We start from the raw sequence: 18847 nt of genomic DNA on the forward strand, positions 1-18847 counted from the left end.
CAAGGAACTTTCGAGACATGTGGACTGTTTTTTCCTAAAAGCTACCTTTTAATCTTCAATGCTTTTATAGATTCCGCACCTTTTGCCATCTATGCAACACTTTTCAATGCCTTCCAAGGTGAACTTCCTCATAAGTGTTGCACAAAGGCATAATAATAAAAGGTTTAGTATAATATAGATCAAATCGGCTTTAGTGTGGGTCACTGACCCAAACTGCATCGCTGCTTTCTAGCCTTAATAGTCCGCTTCTCTGAGAACATAATGTTTGGACTGGTCGGGTAATATATTGGCAATAAAGAGACAAAAGGATGTCATAAACGTTGATTAAGGCTCTGGTTAAAAGACACAGGCGGAGGAGCTCTGAGTTATGAGGGCTTTTCAGACTGCGTTATTGTTTCAGTGACAGTGCTCTTAGCGGAGTGGTCGCAGGCAAGTGGTAAACATCTCTCAACGTGCAAGGAGTCATTAATCCCAGGAGCCGGGCTGTGGCTTCACTAGCGGTGTCTGTGGCCCCCCCAGAAATCACAGCCAGTTGGCACCAGCGGGTCAAACAGAGCAACCAAATAAATGGCTTGTTCTCAGAAGTCCTTTAAATCTCTTCTTATATGCGGAAAAAGGCGCACATTAAAACAGGGGAGTGGAACAACTGTCGTTGCCAGGTGGTGTGAAGTGAAAGACGTGATGGAAAATATCTGCAGGATTATTATTATTTTGTAGAGATGGGTGACTTTTTTGCTCGTATCGGTATCGGGCTGGCCTTATTTTAAGGTATCGGGTACTTATGGAAGGTGCCGATACCACAGCCACTGATACTCAAGAAACAAAAACCATCTCGATGACAATTACTCCTAAATGCAGTATTTGAATTAAAACTGAAGTTCAGAGCATTAAGATTAGTAAAATTTATTTTATTGAGTTAAAAAAATGAATTAATTTCCTTCGTAAGTGATGAAGAAAATGTATAGAATAATATAATTGATATATTTTTTATATTATAATAATTCATAGAATAATACAGAATAATTTATTTATTGATTTATCAATTCATTGCGTAAAATTAGAACATATAAATGATAAAACTCAAAACTTTCCTCTCATCATGCGTGGATTCTGTCATGTTTAAAACAAATCTGTTAAGATGTCAAAATTGGTACGTGTCTCCCAAGTCCTCATTTTCACCTTGGGAAAAACTTAATTTCTCCCATATTTTTTCCATCAACACATGGAATCTACACATGAATAATCGGAGCCACAAGGAGGAATCCAGGAAAGCTGTGATTTGGGGATCGCTGCCTAATCAAGAGCACTTCGACAATGATTGAAAGTGGACTGGCTTTTTGCCAGCAACCGTCCCAATTTCCATACAGTTGAAGTCTTGCAAGATTTGCAAAGGTCTCTACTTGCTCATACGCAATCGTACTTCAGAATTTACACTGTGCAGGCCTTTTGCTTTTTGTACCCTTGAGAATTGGCTTCAACGGACTGGGAGCAAACGTGGAGCTTTTTTGGCAGTGGTACAAAGAGTCGGAACCCAATAATTAGCCCTATTGGGTGCATTAGCGTAGATTGTACCTTGAGACACATAAATGCACTCTTATTACAGGCCATAAAAAACTTTTGGATGGGTCGTAGTTTAAAACCATAAAGACTTGAGGACAGCTTGGGGTAGTCTGAGACATATATGAGTTTGCAATATGAGTTGCTTTTGCTTTAAATTGACAGTATGTTGTTTTTATTCACTATAAAGGACGTAATGGATGTTTAGTCCAGGTCCAGTGCCACTATTTGCAGTCTACTTAATTGGCCGTGGCCGAAGCTCCAGTTTTGGACCACACCCCACACCCGGCCCCCATGCATGCAGTACACCGCCCCTGGTCCATCCTCCTGGTGTGTGCACTTGCAAACTCCGCCCATCCTCGCACCGCCTCCAAGCGGACCGCAATGATTTAGAACTTCAGGAATCCCACGTGACGTCACCCCCGGGGTGACGTTATGCTTCTCTAAATAGATCGTATTGTAATCTTTTCTCAGTCCAACGTGGTTTCTTCTGAGTGGCCGCTTCGCGTTTTCTACACTTGTTTGGTAAGTTGGAAAAAAAAGACTCGCAGTGGGACGCACGCTGCAGTTTATTTTGACTCCATCATAGCTACTTTTGAATGCAACAGCTTGTTTTGTCGTGACACGATTGTTTAGGATTTCTTTCGTTGATGCACGTTGCTTGTGATTAAGTGTCACGATGCTGGCGCCGTGACATGTCACTTGGGTGTTCACCGTTAAGTTTGAAGTCCACACAATTTATCGCATGCTCGATGGAATATCTCAAGATAGATTATTGCACAGCATGTTTATCTTTATATTGAATCCACCGGGGTGGGATAGTTTTCGCTTGTCCCATCTCGGGATAGGGAACCAGCCCCGAGCCGGTGTGCGGTGCGCGCGCTGCAGCCCACCACAGCAAAGCGACCACATAATCTCTATTCAATGTTCTCCTCTAAAAAAAAAAAAAAAAAGACTTCCTCGTTGTTGCAATCAATTCATCCACACCATGACGTCATTTTGCAGATAAGTCGATATTTGATGCTGACGAGGCTTACTTGTGCTGACGCGGTTTAAAAAAAAAACACGCAAGTTACACGCTCCAATTATTTGATTGCTCTCCACTGTCATTATGTTTATGTGACACGCTATCAATAACTACTTGTGTCCCGATGCATGCTGCTGTGAATGTTGATAAATGATTATGTAGGCTTGCACCATTAGCCAGTGTGTCGCCTTTAATTATTTATAGTAATCAAACGCCCCATATAAAAGCTTTAAGCTTGATGATTCTATTATTTATTCAGTACATTTAAGGCTACAGTGTATGGATGACGTTGCATACATGCATAGTCCTATAAAATCAGATCAAACTTAATGGAGAGGCTTTGACTGACATAACATCAATGCTTTTCATAAGAGTAATGTTCTTTTATTGTTTATGGGCAAACTCTACCTGAAATGGGTTTTCTGGTTTTAATCCATCAATGTAAACATAATGTGAGTGGCAGCAGGGGATGGCTATTTTTTTTTTAAAGGTGTAAGATGTTGCTGGAGGGTGTAATTGAATCAGTGACACTTTGGAAACTTGATGGTATTGAGTTTTTTGTTGTATTTAAGCATCTGTAGGTTACTGTAATACATTATGTATAGTTAATTATGTCATTTGTAATGTTATTACTGCGTCTTAATTGTAATGCATTTTATTCACCCCCTCAAAAACATGTATGAAATTATTTTTTAATAAGTTGACATATGTGAGACAATAATGACAAACAACATATTATAACCTGACCTTAGTTAGCCTCTTAAAAAAAAAATCATAGCCACAGATTAATTTAGAATAAAAAACTTTATATTCAAAATAGGACCTAAAATTAATTCATATTAAATAAAACACTCATAAAAAATGATTGTATCGTTAAATTCCAGGATACTATATGTGCTAATGTAAATGTAAACAATGTAATTTGCATGTAAACAAGTTCTGAGACGTAACTCTGTGTAAGAAGGCGGGACTTAAACACAAACGCAAGTTGCTGCAAATGGAAGAATGCATGCCAAATGTTGTTTTTTCAAATCCGGGGCAGATCAGACCATTTTTGCTTTTTGTAATTTTGTTAACTTTGTAAAAGTTTTCACCCAATTCTCTTCACCACCTGTACTTCCATCCTTGTCTCCACATTTGGAAATGTCACTTATGTAGCTATGCTCATGTGATTAATGCGGACCTAATTCTTCCCATATTCCAAATCAACTTGTTGATTATCCAGCTGCATGTGAAACACAACCTGCGTTTCCATTTCTTTCGTGATGGTTGCTACATCTGGTCAAGGTGAAACAATCCTCTCCTAATTTTGGCTTAAATTTATAAAATCAGTCACGGTTCAGTCAACAATTTTCCTCAGTTATTCATAAACAAACATCCTTTTAAAAGCAATATTTTCCAACTATTTTAGGGGGAAAAAAAATTCCTTGGCACACCATCACAAAAAAATGTCTCACCAAGTGCATGGAGCGGTTAATTATGACATCTAGTGGAAGAGCATTTAATTGGTCTACCTGTCACTAGAAGTTTCTGGCATGGAAAAATGAACACAGATGTAATTTTGCAAACCACTTGAGTGAAATTAGATAATTTCCCACGGCACATCTGATAATCGGTCACGGTGCTGCGATTAAGAAACGCCGCTTTAAAATGGATTGAGTGAGCTTGCATACATTGTCGATGTGGTCCATGACCCCCCCCCCCCCCCCCCCCCCGCCTGAGGGACTGTGGTGATCCCACCTTGAACCTGTACTGTCAAAGGCCCAGGCTGTGGAGGTTTGAATTGCTGTGCATGTTTTCGCTTGCTTTAACCCCGTACGCCTTTTCGCCCCCCCCACCCCCCGCCCCCCCTCGTCCGCCACTCATTCCCTTGATGTGCTGTTGAAATTCAAATATGCACTCAACCTGGAGAATTCATTCCCTTACTTCTTTTTGAAATTGAACTCCACACCCTTAATCCTTCCCCAGCGCACACATCGGGTTATAGTTAATGTAAAGCGTAACCAAATTTCCTTTGCTGAAGTTAAACATCTATATCAAATTAGAGCCAAGTGGTCTTTCCAAGGAAAGGATATTTAAGTACTGATTATGAGAAGTGTGAAAGTGATTGGGTCATTTACAGAATTAATGATTCCGCCTTTTTCCCCCCACCTCATATGGTTTGAATTTGGATCTATTTGAAATGCAGAATGATGTATTTTTCACCCGGGACGATATTTTTGACACAGAACAAGCGACAATGGAAAGCCGCATGAAAGTCGCCATTTTTCATCCAGTATGGCTTCATATTTTGTTTGTTGTGTCAAAGTGGACCAGCTGAGTTTTCAGGGGCCCACGGCGACCTGGTGACAGCAAGCGAGAACTGGGCCTCGTTGGTCTCTGACAGCGAGACCCTGTCCAGACCTTGTTCGTGAAGCCCGGCTTGTTGGCAAAACAGCGCTGCTTAGCATAACACAATATTTGAGTGTTTTGACTGTGCTTGAGGAAATAAGTCTGTAGCCATGAAAAAGACACATTTAAGTAGTTTACATTTGGGTGCCCAGTTAAACTTACCCAAAGGTAAAAATAATCATAAACATGTTAAGTGGAATAAATGACAAATTTAGTAAGGAGGAATTATTTTATAGCATCCCATATGTTTCAATAGCCTCTTGTATGAAATAAAATGACCACATCAGAGCTGTAACAGAAAACACAGCATTTGGTTTTTACACGGAACTCAGCGACTGTCGTACATTTTGAGATAGATTTTTAGACACAACATTCCCCGGTCAGATAATTAGATGCGCCTTATTATTAGATTACACATTACAGCCTGCATCTGGCGAAGGGTAACTTCAAAAGTGCAGCGATGTCTTGTTAGGACTGTTATAAGAATGGTGGTGTGCAGGTCAACAGATAAATAGGAGACCAAAAAATTTTCCCATAAAAAGTTGATAATCATTAATTATATGTTCCATATGGAGAATGGGAGAAATGAGGGAAAAAATTGGGAAATACAAAAGTCAGTTGTGTGGTATAAGGATATTTCAAGAGGGAGCCAGCGCCCCTGTGTGGCCCCCCTCTAGCTCCGCCAGTGCTTCTTGTATGTATTGTATAATACGGTATTGCTCATATTTTGAATTTGAAGTGCAATATATAAGCATAGACCACAAGTTTCTGAAAAACTATTGCTAAGAAAATTCCTCGCCTGAACAGGGACTTGAACCCTGGACCCTCAGATTAAAAGTCTGATGCTCTACCGACTGAGCTATCCAGGCTCTTATGGATGATCATGGTGTTAAAAAATCTATTCTTACTACTGCACTTCATCTTCCAAATGTCCTTGACTTCCATGTAGCGCTCATCTCGCCAACAAGGTTGAGCGTCAGATTGGTTAATCAAACGCTGGACTTTGCAAGCGAGACAGGTAGTCAATCCCTGTTTGTAGTTTTGCATTTGCAACACTGAGTCAAGGTTGTATTTTCCTAAACGCACTCCGGGCTCTGAGCCTTTAAACCGCCGCATATTCGGCCTTGGATCGATCTTGAGTAGCCGTTAAATTGTTTTGATGTGTTTTTTTTTCCCCCCTCTGATACGCAACCATGAATGCATTTTTAGATGAATTCCGAATGTCTCGTTTGTGCCGTTGCCATGTCTACATTCCAATAACTATAAGTGAAAAGAGGGATGAGCCAGTTACAGAATTTGCAGACCTATAATTTTTTTTTGTGGGTTGTTTTTTGTTTATTATTTTCTTTAAATGGAATATATGACACATGTTGTTTTCAAAAAATATCCTGCATTTGTTTGTATATTAGCGTGGCATGAAACTTGGCCATCCATGACTTCAGTCAGATTTTACAGTTTGCAGCACCTGGCAAAAACAAATAAATCTCCATTTTTTTTTTGCTTTCTTTATTTTATCATCTTGAATTCCAAACAGGATATGACAGGGTCAGAGTGAGTAATGTTCCCTTGAGCGAGGTATTAAACCCTCCCAATTCTTCCTCAGGTGCTTCAGTGTGCCTCTAAATTGTGTGGTTGCTCTGCTCAATAAATGTAATGCTTCAATATAGTTGCGGCTCCAAGGTTGAGCACACTCTGTCCCAGAAAGTTGGTCAACCTCCAGTTTTTTGGGATTTCAAAACAATTTTTCCCCACAGGAAATATTGCCAAAAAAACTAATTAATGCCAGACGCCAATGTGAAAAATAACCCAATTAACATGCAATGCTTTAAGTCAAATTTTAACGTCTGTCATAAAAGTGTAAAAAGAAGTTTGGAGTGTTATTAGCAATCTTTCCATATTTGAACGATTAAAAAAGCCCAAATATATTAAATGAGGATTTTAAAAAATCAAGTAAATCTCATGTTAAGACTACCTTTGTAACCTTAAATTATATAATACTGAAATTTTGATAACAAGTGACGAAGCCAAAAGGCAGCTTGCCAGTTACTGACTAATCGTTAGCAGCTAATGTTAGCATCAAGCCCACTGCCAGAATTTCTGGCTGGCTGTAAGATGTAATGTTTTTGTTTTTTGTTTTTTTCAATCCTTGCTCGAAAATATTAAATGTCAAATCATATAATATTAAAATTTTGATAAGTGCCAAAGCCAAAAGGCAAATGCCAGTTGCTGACTAAACACTAGCAGCTAACATTAGCATCAAGGCCACTGTCTGAATTCTAGAACAAGTTTGCATTTTATGCTTTCTCATGCTGTACTGCTCTGCCACATCACATCTTTCTTGTCATAAGACCCGATTGAAAAAATCTGACACTCAAATGACTCCTTTATGATGAAACTCAAAGTTATAATCCCTCAAACCTAAAACGACATTTGAGCGTCTTAACCAATTTGTCTCATTTTTCCCTAATTGCAAAATTACAGAAACAATTGAGGTGAAAACAATTTTCCCCTAACCAGCAGATGTGGTCTGCCCCCGAAATTCTGTACGAGCTTTGTTTGTCAGGTGTCCCAAGAGGAGATTTGGCTAAATCCATCGTTTTCAGCCCTTGAAAACCGCAACCCATTACTTTCACATAATTTAAAGTGAAACGTGAGCAGACGTCGTTTATTACCCAAATTACCTTGCAGCTGCTACAGGTGCAATATAATTTTATGCCACAAAATGACTATATTTTTCCCAGTAGGATACTTCTGTGAAAACCCGTGTGACTCACTCACTGACTTCCTCTCTTTATTTTCCTCTTTTTCTCCCTTTTCTTTTAGTTTTATGAGAAGTTGTGATGAACTCAGACCCGGAAAGGCCGTATGTTTGCAACGCTCCTGGCTGTTCTCAGGTTAGTGTGTCAAGACAGTGTGTGTTCATGTGTGTAATATGAAGAGGACGCAGAGGTCGACTGAGGAGGAGGTTACTGTCTTGCATATCAAGGAGGGACTCAAGAACGGCCGTAAAAAGATCTCAGATTCTTCGAAATGCATTTGATTCATCTTTGTATTGATGCATGTTGTGTCCAGCGCTTCCCCACTGAAGACCATCTGATGATACATCGACACAAACATGAGATGACCCTTAAGTTTCCTTCCATAAAGAATGACAACTTGTTATCAGGTGAGTTACGACTGTAATCTTCACCACGCGCCTTGTTTACAGTCTTGTGACGCGCACGCGGCTAGCCCAAGAGATGCTAACGTCTGACTGGGACAATTTTGTTTATCGAATGTCTACGCACTCAGTTGATCTTCTGGAAAGGTTTCTAAGAAATAGATGATATGCTAATTTCAGTTATGTCAAGGCAATTCTGAATGTTTGTTTTATTATATAATATTTTATTATATTTATTTATATTTATTTAGTTATATTATATTTTATTTTTATATTTATATTTTCAATTTCATTTATTTTTTATTTTTATTTTTTTAATTATTATTTATTTTTATTTTTATTTATTTCTAAACTTAGCTCTCAGGTTACACCTCCAAGGCTTGCATTATTTTCTGTAAGAAATGATTTGACTGAAAGTATCCCTTTGCTACTCTCCAGCATCATAAGCTGTGTAAAAATATTTAAATTAATATATTAAATGAATAAATCATTTCACCAGGTCTTATCATCAACTCCACTCTCGTTTTTCTTTCAAGCACTATTAGCCTCCAAGAAAAAAAAAAAAATGTGGTGAGCAAAATAACTCATTTAGGGTTCATAGGTCAGCATGCAAGTCAGAGTGAAACAAGCCTTGGTCTCCTGAAAGTAGATAAACAGACTGTGAGCTATGCTTTTAGCCTTTGAAACAACCCTGATCCTAAAATCACCCTCAACTGTCTGAAACCTGATCTGTGCGAACCCCCCACAAAGCCAAGTTGACTAGCACAGCTTTTTGAGCGCCCTCAACAAATGAGACCCCCGCATGGTGGCTGAGATCTGTACTTTATCAGCCCATGCTGTCCAGGAGAAGCAGCTCCACTTCCTCATCAAATTGTCACGTTTTCCTAAAAATAATAGCAAGCACATTATAGTAATGCGCTTTTTTGTTTTTCAAGCAGTTACTCCAATGGAGCAAACCAACGTCACCCCGCAACCAAAGTAAATAGCGAAACCATTTGATGGAATTAAATGTTCAACAAAAGCATTCTCACAAATAAAGTCCAAAAAATAACCACATGATCATACTTGATCTACAGACCAGACGCCAACGCCAACACGCTTCCTGAAGAACTGCGAGGAGGTGGGATTGTTCAGCGAGCTCGACTGCTCCATCGAGCAAGAGTTCTGCAAGGCCCAGGAAGAAGAAGACTCCAAACAGGTATTACGGAAATGGAAACCTGGGGTTAAAACAGGTGAACCTGAAGCCGCATGCTCTCTGACAGGGGTCAGGTCAGGTGCTGAGGACTTCCTATCTCATCAATCATATCACTTTTCCACCGCAAGCAGATGTAGGTTAGAGAAGAACGACGCGTCTTTCCACTTTTCTTTTTACAAATGGATTAACTTTTTTTTTTTACCACACACATCACCCCTAATTTTTTTGGAGTGTATTTAAAAAAAAAAAAAAGTCCATAAGTATTCACAGCCTTTGCCCTGAATCTCTAAATTGAGCTCACGTGCTTCCTGTTTCCACCCATCATCATCAAAATGTTTCTACAGCTGAATTGGAGTTCTTCTGAGGCAAATTTGATTGGAGATGATTTGGAAAAGGAGCACACCTGTCTATACAAGGTCCTACAGTTGACAGGAACACAAAGCGAAGGGATCTACAGTTTCTTCTTTAGCTACAGGAATTTTTCTTTCCTCGGCACTGGCGGCGCTATGGGGTGGCCAAAATGTCCTTGGACCTCCCCCAGGTGTCTTTTGTGCTATGTCTTGTTGACATTGACAGACCTGGCTAGCAGGTGGAGATTTGTCATCCAGCCCAGGTGAGGAGATGAGAGATTGAGTTCTTCACCTGTAACATCAAATAAAACGTCAACTTGTGAGCGAGTCTTCCATCTTGCAAAGTTTCCAAGCGTCCTTTGGACAGTTCCAATAAACAGCACGCTTTGTAGATGAAGACGATGATGCAGTGCTACTTGTCAAATCATCAGAAGAGACATTTCTTATCTAATCTGGAAAAATGTGTGGTGCAAGTTCTACCTAAGGATATTGTCCAAGTAGATCTTGACTGTGCCCGGGTCAGCCACGTCTAGCCTCCCCAATTTGGATGCTTTATGACGGGAGTTTGTGCCAAGTCAGCAGGGGGGGGCGAGCCCCAGCAAGGAAAATATACACAACAAATGATAGCATTGAAAGAATGTGACATGAAAAATGTCTGATTTCAAATACAGATTTACATAACCCAGTCTTTGGATTTTCAGAACATCTCGCTACACGGCCAAGGGGGCCAACACCAGCAGGCCCACTCGAGAATGGGCAACCACGACACCAGCATCGTGATCCAGCAGGCGCTACCCTCTCCTCAGTCCAGCTCCGTCATCACTCAGGCTCCATCCACCAACAGACAGATTGGGTGAGTCGGAATATAATCAACCTCACATTTAATTAGGAACGTTGCAAAGGAAAATGTAAAAACAACAAACGCTGCAACTATTGGCGGGTATCTCGACAGGCTCCACCTGTCTTCTTTGTTTTGATGCCGATTGTCAAACGTTGGTGTCTGAGGTAATGGCAGTGTTTTGTTACTTTTGGTTTTTGCTCTTCATTCCGTATTGTCCCTAAGCAGAAAATACCAAAGATGAAGTCACTGTTGAAGTCTTCAGTAGTGTCCGCTTTAACAGTGGTTTAACATTTCATGTTCTAAGATTGCGGGAGAATGACAGCTCTCGCGGCGTGGTTGTCTGGGAGTTTTGGGCTACCGTGCCATAGGTGTGAAATGATACCTGGAATGTGGAATGAAGTATAGGGGAACCTCAAAGTCGGAACACATTCCGTTCCTGAGTGTTGGTGTCATTCCAATTCACTTCATATTGTCACACAATTGTAAAAAAAAAAATTAACAAGTGATGATGGATACTTTTTCTTTCTCCTTTGAGGCTTTTTTAACTAAGGTCTTTTATTTTATTTCATTTTATTTTATTTTATTTTGAAACTCTCTGACACTACTACAATTTATTTGATTTGATTTATTTTTTCATTTTATTTTTTATTATTTTATTATTATTATATTTTTTATTTTGAAACTCTGACACGACTACAATTTATTTGATTTATTTTATGTTTTCATTTTATTTTTTATTTTATTATTATTATATTTTTTATTTTGAAACTCTACAATTTATTTGATTTACTTAATTTTTTCATTTTAGTTTTTATATTTATTATTTTATTATTATTATTTTTTCTTTAATGCTCTCTGACATTACTACAATTACATTTCATCATGGATGATACATCATCATCAAGTCACAATTTTCCCACATTTTTCAGAGATTTAAATTTTATTTGCTCCCTAACTGAGAAAATTTCACCACATACAAAAATCTGCAAAGTTCACCTTCACTTACCAAATACGGTTCCTTGCCTGATAAAAGCATAAAGCAACTTATATGGTGACAGTGACGACTTTCAGCTGCATGAGGTTTGATTCGTATGAATTTAAGAGCTCTGCGGAAGTCGTTCCTGCGAAGGTTGCTCTGCTCTTTATCTTACGATTACACTCCCCGCCTATCCCTCGACCCCAACCACCTTCAGACTTGTGCCAGTTCTGTGTTACTTTAAACCAGGCCTTGTGGAAAGCCAGACATTGAGATGTCTCAGTGTTAGGCCCATGCTGCGTCGAGGTTATCCTGAGTAGATTTACAGCTCGAGAAGCTTGTGAATATTGGATGGGAGGCCCATCACTATAAGCCTGACTGACATGCCGTCGGGCTCTTTGTCAAGGACGGGACAGGGGGATGGAATTTCATCCGCTTTGGAGGTGCAGCGGCAATCACAGTCGGTAACCTAGACGTTGCGGGATCTGCTTCACCTGAGTTTACCTGTCATTAAAAACTCACGGAAGAATTTTTACCTCTTTACTGCTTACATATTCAATTGTGATTTTTTTTTTTTGGACTGGGATTTTCCTGAATATTGTTTTTTTTACTCACGTTGGCTCAAATTCTTAGTTGGACCCATGCGTTGGTAATTACTGTTGGCAAATATCAGATTTTCCCCATCTATGATGTTTTTATAGTTCATCCTCTGAGGTTCTATGATAAAAAAAAAAAACTGTATTTAAAATACCTTTACATACAATAACGACTTTTCCTTATTTAGGATTGATAGGTTTTCAAGCAAACGTCGAAGGCCTATAAACTTTTATTCTTTGTGGCTCAGCAGAGGTTATATTGCTAAAAAAAAATCTGTCCTAGTCATCATCGTTTAACTTCCTTGAATTGTTCTTGAGCTTTGTTGAACACACAACGTGAGCATCCAATGAATTAGGATAACAAGTCATTTTCATTGCTCCACAATGTTTACTAAAGAGCTTTGAGGCTTGGAATCAATTAGGATTGGCTTTCCTCAAGTCCATTTACTTTCGACTTGAGCTAGGCCTGCAGCTGTGAAACCTGAGGACCTCTTTTTGCTCTCCCTCCTATTTCCTCGCCTTTCTCTTTTTCCCCGTGTCCCTAAAAACGGTCTTCGGGGAGTCACGCTGACACAAACCAGTGTTAAAAAAAAACAGGAATAAGAAAGCCACGACTTTCATTATCATACAAAGAAAAATCCATTTAAATGCTTTTCACTTGTAAACATTTGCGACTGAGTTATGTCAAAGTTAAATATGTCGGACGTTACTAGTCAAGCGTGAGATACAACATTCGGTGCAGACCTCCATTTTTTTTTTTTAACTCATAACAGGGGATGTGCTCGGAGATGGGTGTAGGCACAAGACCTTTCGAATGACTTTATTCCGCTTTGGCTCCCGAGAGGTTCTTAGTCCAGTTGTTTCCATTACGTAGCACAATTAGCTTTAATGCAACTGAGTGAATTGAGTGGCCATTTATTTGTTCTATTTGTAAAGGAGATGTGTTTTCCCAAACGGTTGATGTCATCCAAATGTGTTGTTTTAGACAACAGTCAAGAGTTGAGCATAAGTTTTGTTGTTTGTGTGGTTTTGGGGCTATGACCCTTTTAATTATAATCATAAAAAGTAATGATAATAATTGAAGCAAATTTATGATTATAATTTGCTAAATCGATCTTTTTGAATTTTGGTCAATTTTGTGGGATTTCGTTTTCATTATTCATGTCTTGAAGCAATTATAGAGGAAGTTGAGTCGGCGATTTTCTTGCAATACTATGTTCGATAGGCTTCCGTTAGTCTAAATATGATATTTTGATTAATATTCCATTTTTGGATTTATGAAGAAATAGAGCAGAAAAGGCCACATCTTTTCTCCATCGCTTGCTGTTGATTAAAAATGACATCACAAGACATAACGGAGTGCAATGTGTGGCTGCAACCAGCAGAGGCGCTGTTAGTTCAGTCTCAGTTCAGGAAGATGTTTTTTTTATTTTTATTCTCATTGAAGAAGGAAAACACCATATTGAAAAAGGAGGTTAGAACATTCAGTTATTTTCTCATTAGTATAAAAAAAATCATATTTAGAAAGTAAATATTGATTAATCAATAAATTGTCCACATATTCGATCAAGGCAAAATTTTGTCCATTGAGCCTATAACTTATTTTAGAATAATTTTACAATCGGGATACCTTGTGCGACCTCGATTATTGCATCATAGGAAGTCATTTTGTTTTCATTTTGCATTTAATGCACAATCATTTTCACACCAGCTATTTGCGGTCCTTTAAAGGAAGTCAAAATAATTCAAAGCATGTGTAAGGGATAACATTTGCGGTGGCTTTGTCGGATATCATCTTAAACGCCAGCGATTTTAGGTTGTCGTCTAAGATCCGGATGATTATTTTTCTTTTAAATGGTCACTTTTACATGGACACTTTTCCTCGGAACAATTGAAGTCAGTGTGTGTCGCAGCTGTATTGCTTTAATATGAGTTTTGAATGTAATCCACATTAAATATACATTTCCCATCTCTCAAATAAAACAAGCGCCCCCACAAAAAAGAATCTGGCGTCGAGTTTCTTAAATACACCTCGACTTTATTTAATCTTAATATTTCACCGTGGTCGTAATTTTAAAGTTGAAAGTCTCTTCGCCAGACAAACGCTCAAGGCTTTTTGTGTTCTCTAGATAAACTTTGACCTCACGGAGTTGACAATTTAAACAAAACATATTTTATGAGTGTTTATGATTTGTTTAAGGCGATAAGAGAAGAGGTCTTTTCCTGAGTCCAGGAGACCTCTAGAAAATCGCCTGAGGAGTCCTCATGTCCCGACTTGATAAACCTGAGCAAAAAAAAAAAAAACTTAAGCGTGCACCCTACAATTAAAAGTCAAGCGACGTTGCGCAGTTGATTATAAAATAAAAAAGGAAGAAAAAAAAAGGGGTGAAACATCCGATGTACATCTGAGCCGAATTAAGATGAGCTCATTGTGTAGTGCAGTGCGTTTAATAGTGCGTTTGTAGAGGAACGCCCAGGCTCTGTTCCCTCTCATTCCAGCGGGGCTGTGTCATCCCTGCCCCGGGGCCACCACACATGCAGCCTCCTGCACAAGCAGCTCACACTCAAGGGGGGGGGGAATCACTGCATGGCCAAGTGTGGAAAAGAGGGGATCAGAGGTAGACAGAGGAGAGGAAGAGCGGGATCAGAGGTGGATGGCGGAGAGGAAGACGGGGCAGGAGGTAGATGGAGGAGAGGAAATGAAGGATTCAGACAGGAGAGGCATCAGATGGCCGAGTGGAGCGGAGATTTGGAAAGGAAAAGAAAGATCATGTTGGAACTTCGCAGAGGACAAATGCGATTAGAGGAATTCAAGATCGGGAACGGCGATCAAAAGAAAAGTGATGATGTAAAAATGAGACAATAGGATTGGGGAGGAGAAGGTGGGAGTGGGAGAGATATGAACTTCAAGAGGTCTGGTTATTGTGTTTTGGTTTGATACAGGATGTTTTTGGCAGAAAGGAAAATGGTGATAAGTGCTCAGTAAATAGCGTTCTACCGTAATGTTGACAAAATATATCAGGTGGAAATTAAAATCAATAAGAGCCTCTTAACTGGAGCGTGTAAGAGGGAGCATAAAAAGACAAGTTTGGCCTCGGTGCATTTTAGAATTCATGTTGACATTTTTAAATTAGTTTGTAAAGATATCAACGGTATCGCCGGGCCATTTTTTAAACTCATTTTAAAATCCGTTTTTTATTTTTTGTCTTTCAACTCTGACAATTCTGTTGACCAATCAGCAGACAGCATCATATCTAGCTCCACCCACCCAAACCTACTTAGATATAATTTTACACCCTTTGCAATGGAAGTTCAAACAAATATATCATTCGGGACCAAACCCAATTGAACTGAACCGCTTGGGGAAATAATTGTCACCAGCTTCATTCTCACTGAGACGCTGCAAAATGAAGAACAGATTCTTCTAATATTTATCAGGCTTTGTCTTTTCACACAGAACCCAGCAAAGCTGAATCATGACATAACCGGCAGCTATCGAGTTCCCTTGACGAATTGCATCCAAAAGATATATATATATGTAATTGTCGCCAATATGTTTATGTCTTTTAGTGGTGAGTGGAATTTATAGACAAGCTTTTATCATATTTCATTTCAGATGAGAGACAAATCCTTGGTGTCCTCATGGTGCCACATCACATTGCGTAAAATGATTGAGCAACAGGCGGCTAATTCATCCCAGACTATCACTCACTTTGTCTTTGCCGTGAAATACGTACACCCCCACCAATCCCAGATCCGTCCCATCTTTTCTTGCGGCGTCGCGCCATCGTAGCATCCATCCCTCCACTAGCTAGCTAATAAAAGTCAGCCTGTGTCTTAACCCATTAGCGCTGATTTATTTGATCAGATTGGTTTTATTTCCTCAGCCCGAACCCCATGGCACTCTCCTCCCACCAGTGATTAAAGGCAGTAAATCAGGGGCAGGTCCTGTGTAGTGTTTACTCGGAGAGCCAGGCAGCTGCAAGCTGTTTGAGGCCCTTGTTTCTCCCTCTGTTTACTTCGGTTCCCATGGCAACTGCACCACCGTCTCCCAAACGTCTGGAACTTGGCCCTGGGATGTTTTGGTTACGTTCGAAAGTTTTTAGCCGATGTGTCTACCCGGAGCTCGGTGACTTCACCCCGGCGCGAGAGCATCCACGCTGGGCTGGATGTCGGCAGAGGGGAGGGGGGGCCGAGTAGGGAGGAACCAAATCTCGGGGTAGGCAGGCACAGGGTGGGGGGAGGGCGAAAAGCCAAAAGCATTACATCATAGCTGGAGTGTACTCAGAGAGGGAAGGATATGAGTCAGTGGACCTGCGCCTCGCTCTGTCTTTCTCTCTCTCTCCTTTTTGGAGTGCATCCAAAACCCTTGTGTTGAAGTCTCCACTACTTGGAGTTGGGGATTGTGCATTCTATAAAGACCAGTGTCCACTAACTAATCTAGAAGATCTTCAGCTGAGGTGGACCGCAAGCAACCAGTTCCTCTCGAGCTGTAAATATGGATCGTCTATATTTATAAAGACGATTGGATTACGATTGGAAGAAAATGGTGGGAGGAGGCTTTGTGGTTCTGCGGAGGAAAAAAGACATTGTGTGAGAGCCCAGCACTCAGTAATGTGAGAGTGCAGGGTCAGGACTGTGGAGTGTCTACCTGCTCTCCCAAGGGGCCCACAGCCCAGGCTATTATCAATCCTCTCAGAGGAGCCACAGCCTGTCATTATTCACTCACCTACACACACAAACACACTTGCGCAGTCACTACCAGCGCTGCTGTCGGAATACAAACCACGTTGAAACCAAAACTGAATAAATGTGTAAAATGCTCTTGAAAATAATCGCCAAAATACGACACAGGATGTTATCGCAGAAGAGTGACATTTTAGTGGCTGGCAACGTAGGAACTCAAAAGTCTACACACCCCTGCTCAAATGTCAGGGGGCGGTTATGATGCAATCATTTCTGCTTTTTAACAATTTAAGTCAGATTTTACAGTTTTGGTTGCAAAACGGGAACATAGATTAAATTAACTGTCTCAATTGAGTCCATTTTATTTCATTGAAGTTTAAATAGCAATAAATTAAACAACTATCAGTCCCCTAGAGACATTTAATGAAAAATACCCACTGTCATGCATTTTATTATGGAATCAGCAAATCTTCCATCAAGTGTCTCCAGTTGGTTCAAAACGCTCCTGCTCGCCTCCTAACTGGTTCTCGTAAAATGTAGCACATAAATCCATAACAGCTCTCTTTGGAAAAAAAAAAAAAACGTTAGGCAAGCCACCCATCTTTGAAACACGTTTTTAGTCTTTGGCTTTTGAGCATGACGCTTTGTGCTTTTTACTCTTTTTATGTTATTAATTTATAGTTGCTTTTAATTTATTGCTCAATGTAAAGCACTTTGTGGTTGTTTTGAAGTGCTTTATAAATTCAGTTGAGTTGAGAGTTCTAGTGCGGCTTTACATTATTTCCATATCGGAATTGAAATGACTTCAGATGTTAGTCATCAAAAACAGAAAAATATCCTTTCACATAAATAAACATTGTCCGTTTTCCTTTAACACATTTGAGATGTTTTGGTTTTTTTTTTTAAAATACAGGACAAAAATGGTTCTAAAGGGTAACAGTTAAAAACACAAAAATCACAAACTCAAAAGTTTATTTCTGCCTCGGCTCTTGGGAAACTCTGCTCCAGCAACTCATTGTATTTTCATGACTTCCCCCATGTGGAAATGTTTGGATACGCAGCGGCTGCTCAGGTGTCATACGTGCTGTTAAATGAGTGTGATTGTGATAAATTGTTATGTTAGCCCAAAATGACACACAGTCGGGGATGGTAATAGTGCCGTGTGTACGGAGCAATCCAAAATGTCTGCAGGCTAAATGCACATATTTAGCTTTGGAAAAATACAGGTATTTATTCAGGTGTGGGGCCATTTGCTCTACTCCCCCCCCCCATGTGTGACCATCACTCTTGCACACGACCTTGCCAATATAATAATCTGGACTATGATGTGGTCAATTGATTAACCCGCCGAACACAGTTAACTTAAATGCTGCTTGTTTGCACTTATTCCTAAATGCTTGTGGATATTGAGTTGAGCTTGATTGATGCATGAGAGTTATAATTCACACTGAGAGTTATTGATTGCTTAAATACAGATTATATTAAAAAATATCTTGTGAAATTATTAATAATTTAAATTATTAGTATTATTAAATGATATTAAATGATATATTAAATTATTATTAATAATTATTGTAAATTATTTTTCTGAATTATCTTTTTTTAAATTACCTTGTGAAATTATTATTAATAATTTAAATTATTATTATCATTAGATTATATTAAATATATACAATTACATGTTAAATTATTATTAATAATTATTGTGAATGATCTTTTTTTACCCTTCCCTCCTCTATTCAAAATCTCGATAAGAATGTTCCCACAAGCCTTCTTCCCGTTTATGAATGGAAATAATCCACTATGATAAACGCTTTGACTTTATCATCTGTCATCGAACAACAAGTATGGTATGTTTTAAGCACACTCGTAATCCATCCCCTGATACCTCAACGTTTGCGGCCTGACTTTTCTATCGCATTTTAAAACACTGGGGAGAAGTTTGCTTTGAAAATGATTCATCTAGGGGTAATTACTCATCGAAGGAAGTATGATAGTCTGTGGGTTATAACCACACTTTTTAAAGGCTTTATGCAGAAGCGTTCCATAATAATGTGACAAATGTTTT

General features: G+C 39.3%; 1 protein-coding gene and 1 non-coding gene across 3 annotated transcripts in view; one reads left to right on the plus strand and one right to left on the minus strand.

The window, feature by feature from the left end:
* creb5b (cAMP responsive element binding protein 5b) overlaps nucleotides 1-18847 on the plus strand; it is a 37618-nt gene that overhangs the window by 1711 nt on the left and 17060 nt on the right. Inside the window, exons 1-5 of one of the 2 annotated variants that reach the window (XM_088388343.1) lie at nucleotides 1949-2082; nucleotides 7799-7869; nucleotides 8048-8141; nucleotides 9212-9333; nucleotides 10382-10533. In XM_088388343.1, the coding sequence (XP_088244469.1) occupies nucleotides 7816-7869; nucleotides 8048-8141; nucleotides 9212-9333; nucleotides 10382-10533 (422 nt within the window). In that variant the 5' untranslated portion in view covers nucleotides 1949-2082; nucleotides 7799-7815. Of the gene's footprint in view, nucleotides 1-1948; nucleotides 2083-7798; nucleotides 7870-8047; nucleotides 8142-9211; nucleotides 9334-10381; nucleotides 10534-18847 lie in introns of those variants that run through there. The other variant, XM_088388344.1, reaches the window with a different exon arrangement.
* Nucleotides 5772-5844, minus strand: trnak-uuu (transfer RNA lysine (anticodon UUU)). Its single transcript has one exon. It is a non-coding gene; the product is annotated as a tRNA-Lys (tRNA).

Source organism: Syngnathus floridae, chromosome 10 (assembly GCF_059516105.1).
Source record: "Syngnathus floridae isolate MCC-2025c chromosome 10, RoL_Sflo_1.0, whole genome shotgun sequence".
Taxonomy (NCBI): Eukaryota; Metazoa; Chordata; class Actinopteri; order Syngnathiformes; family Syngnathidae; genus Syngnathus; species Syngnathus floridae.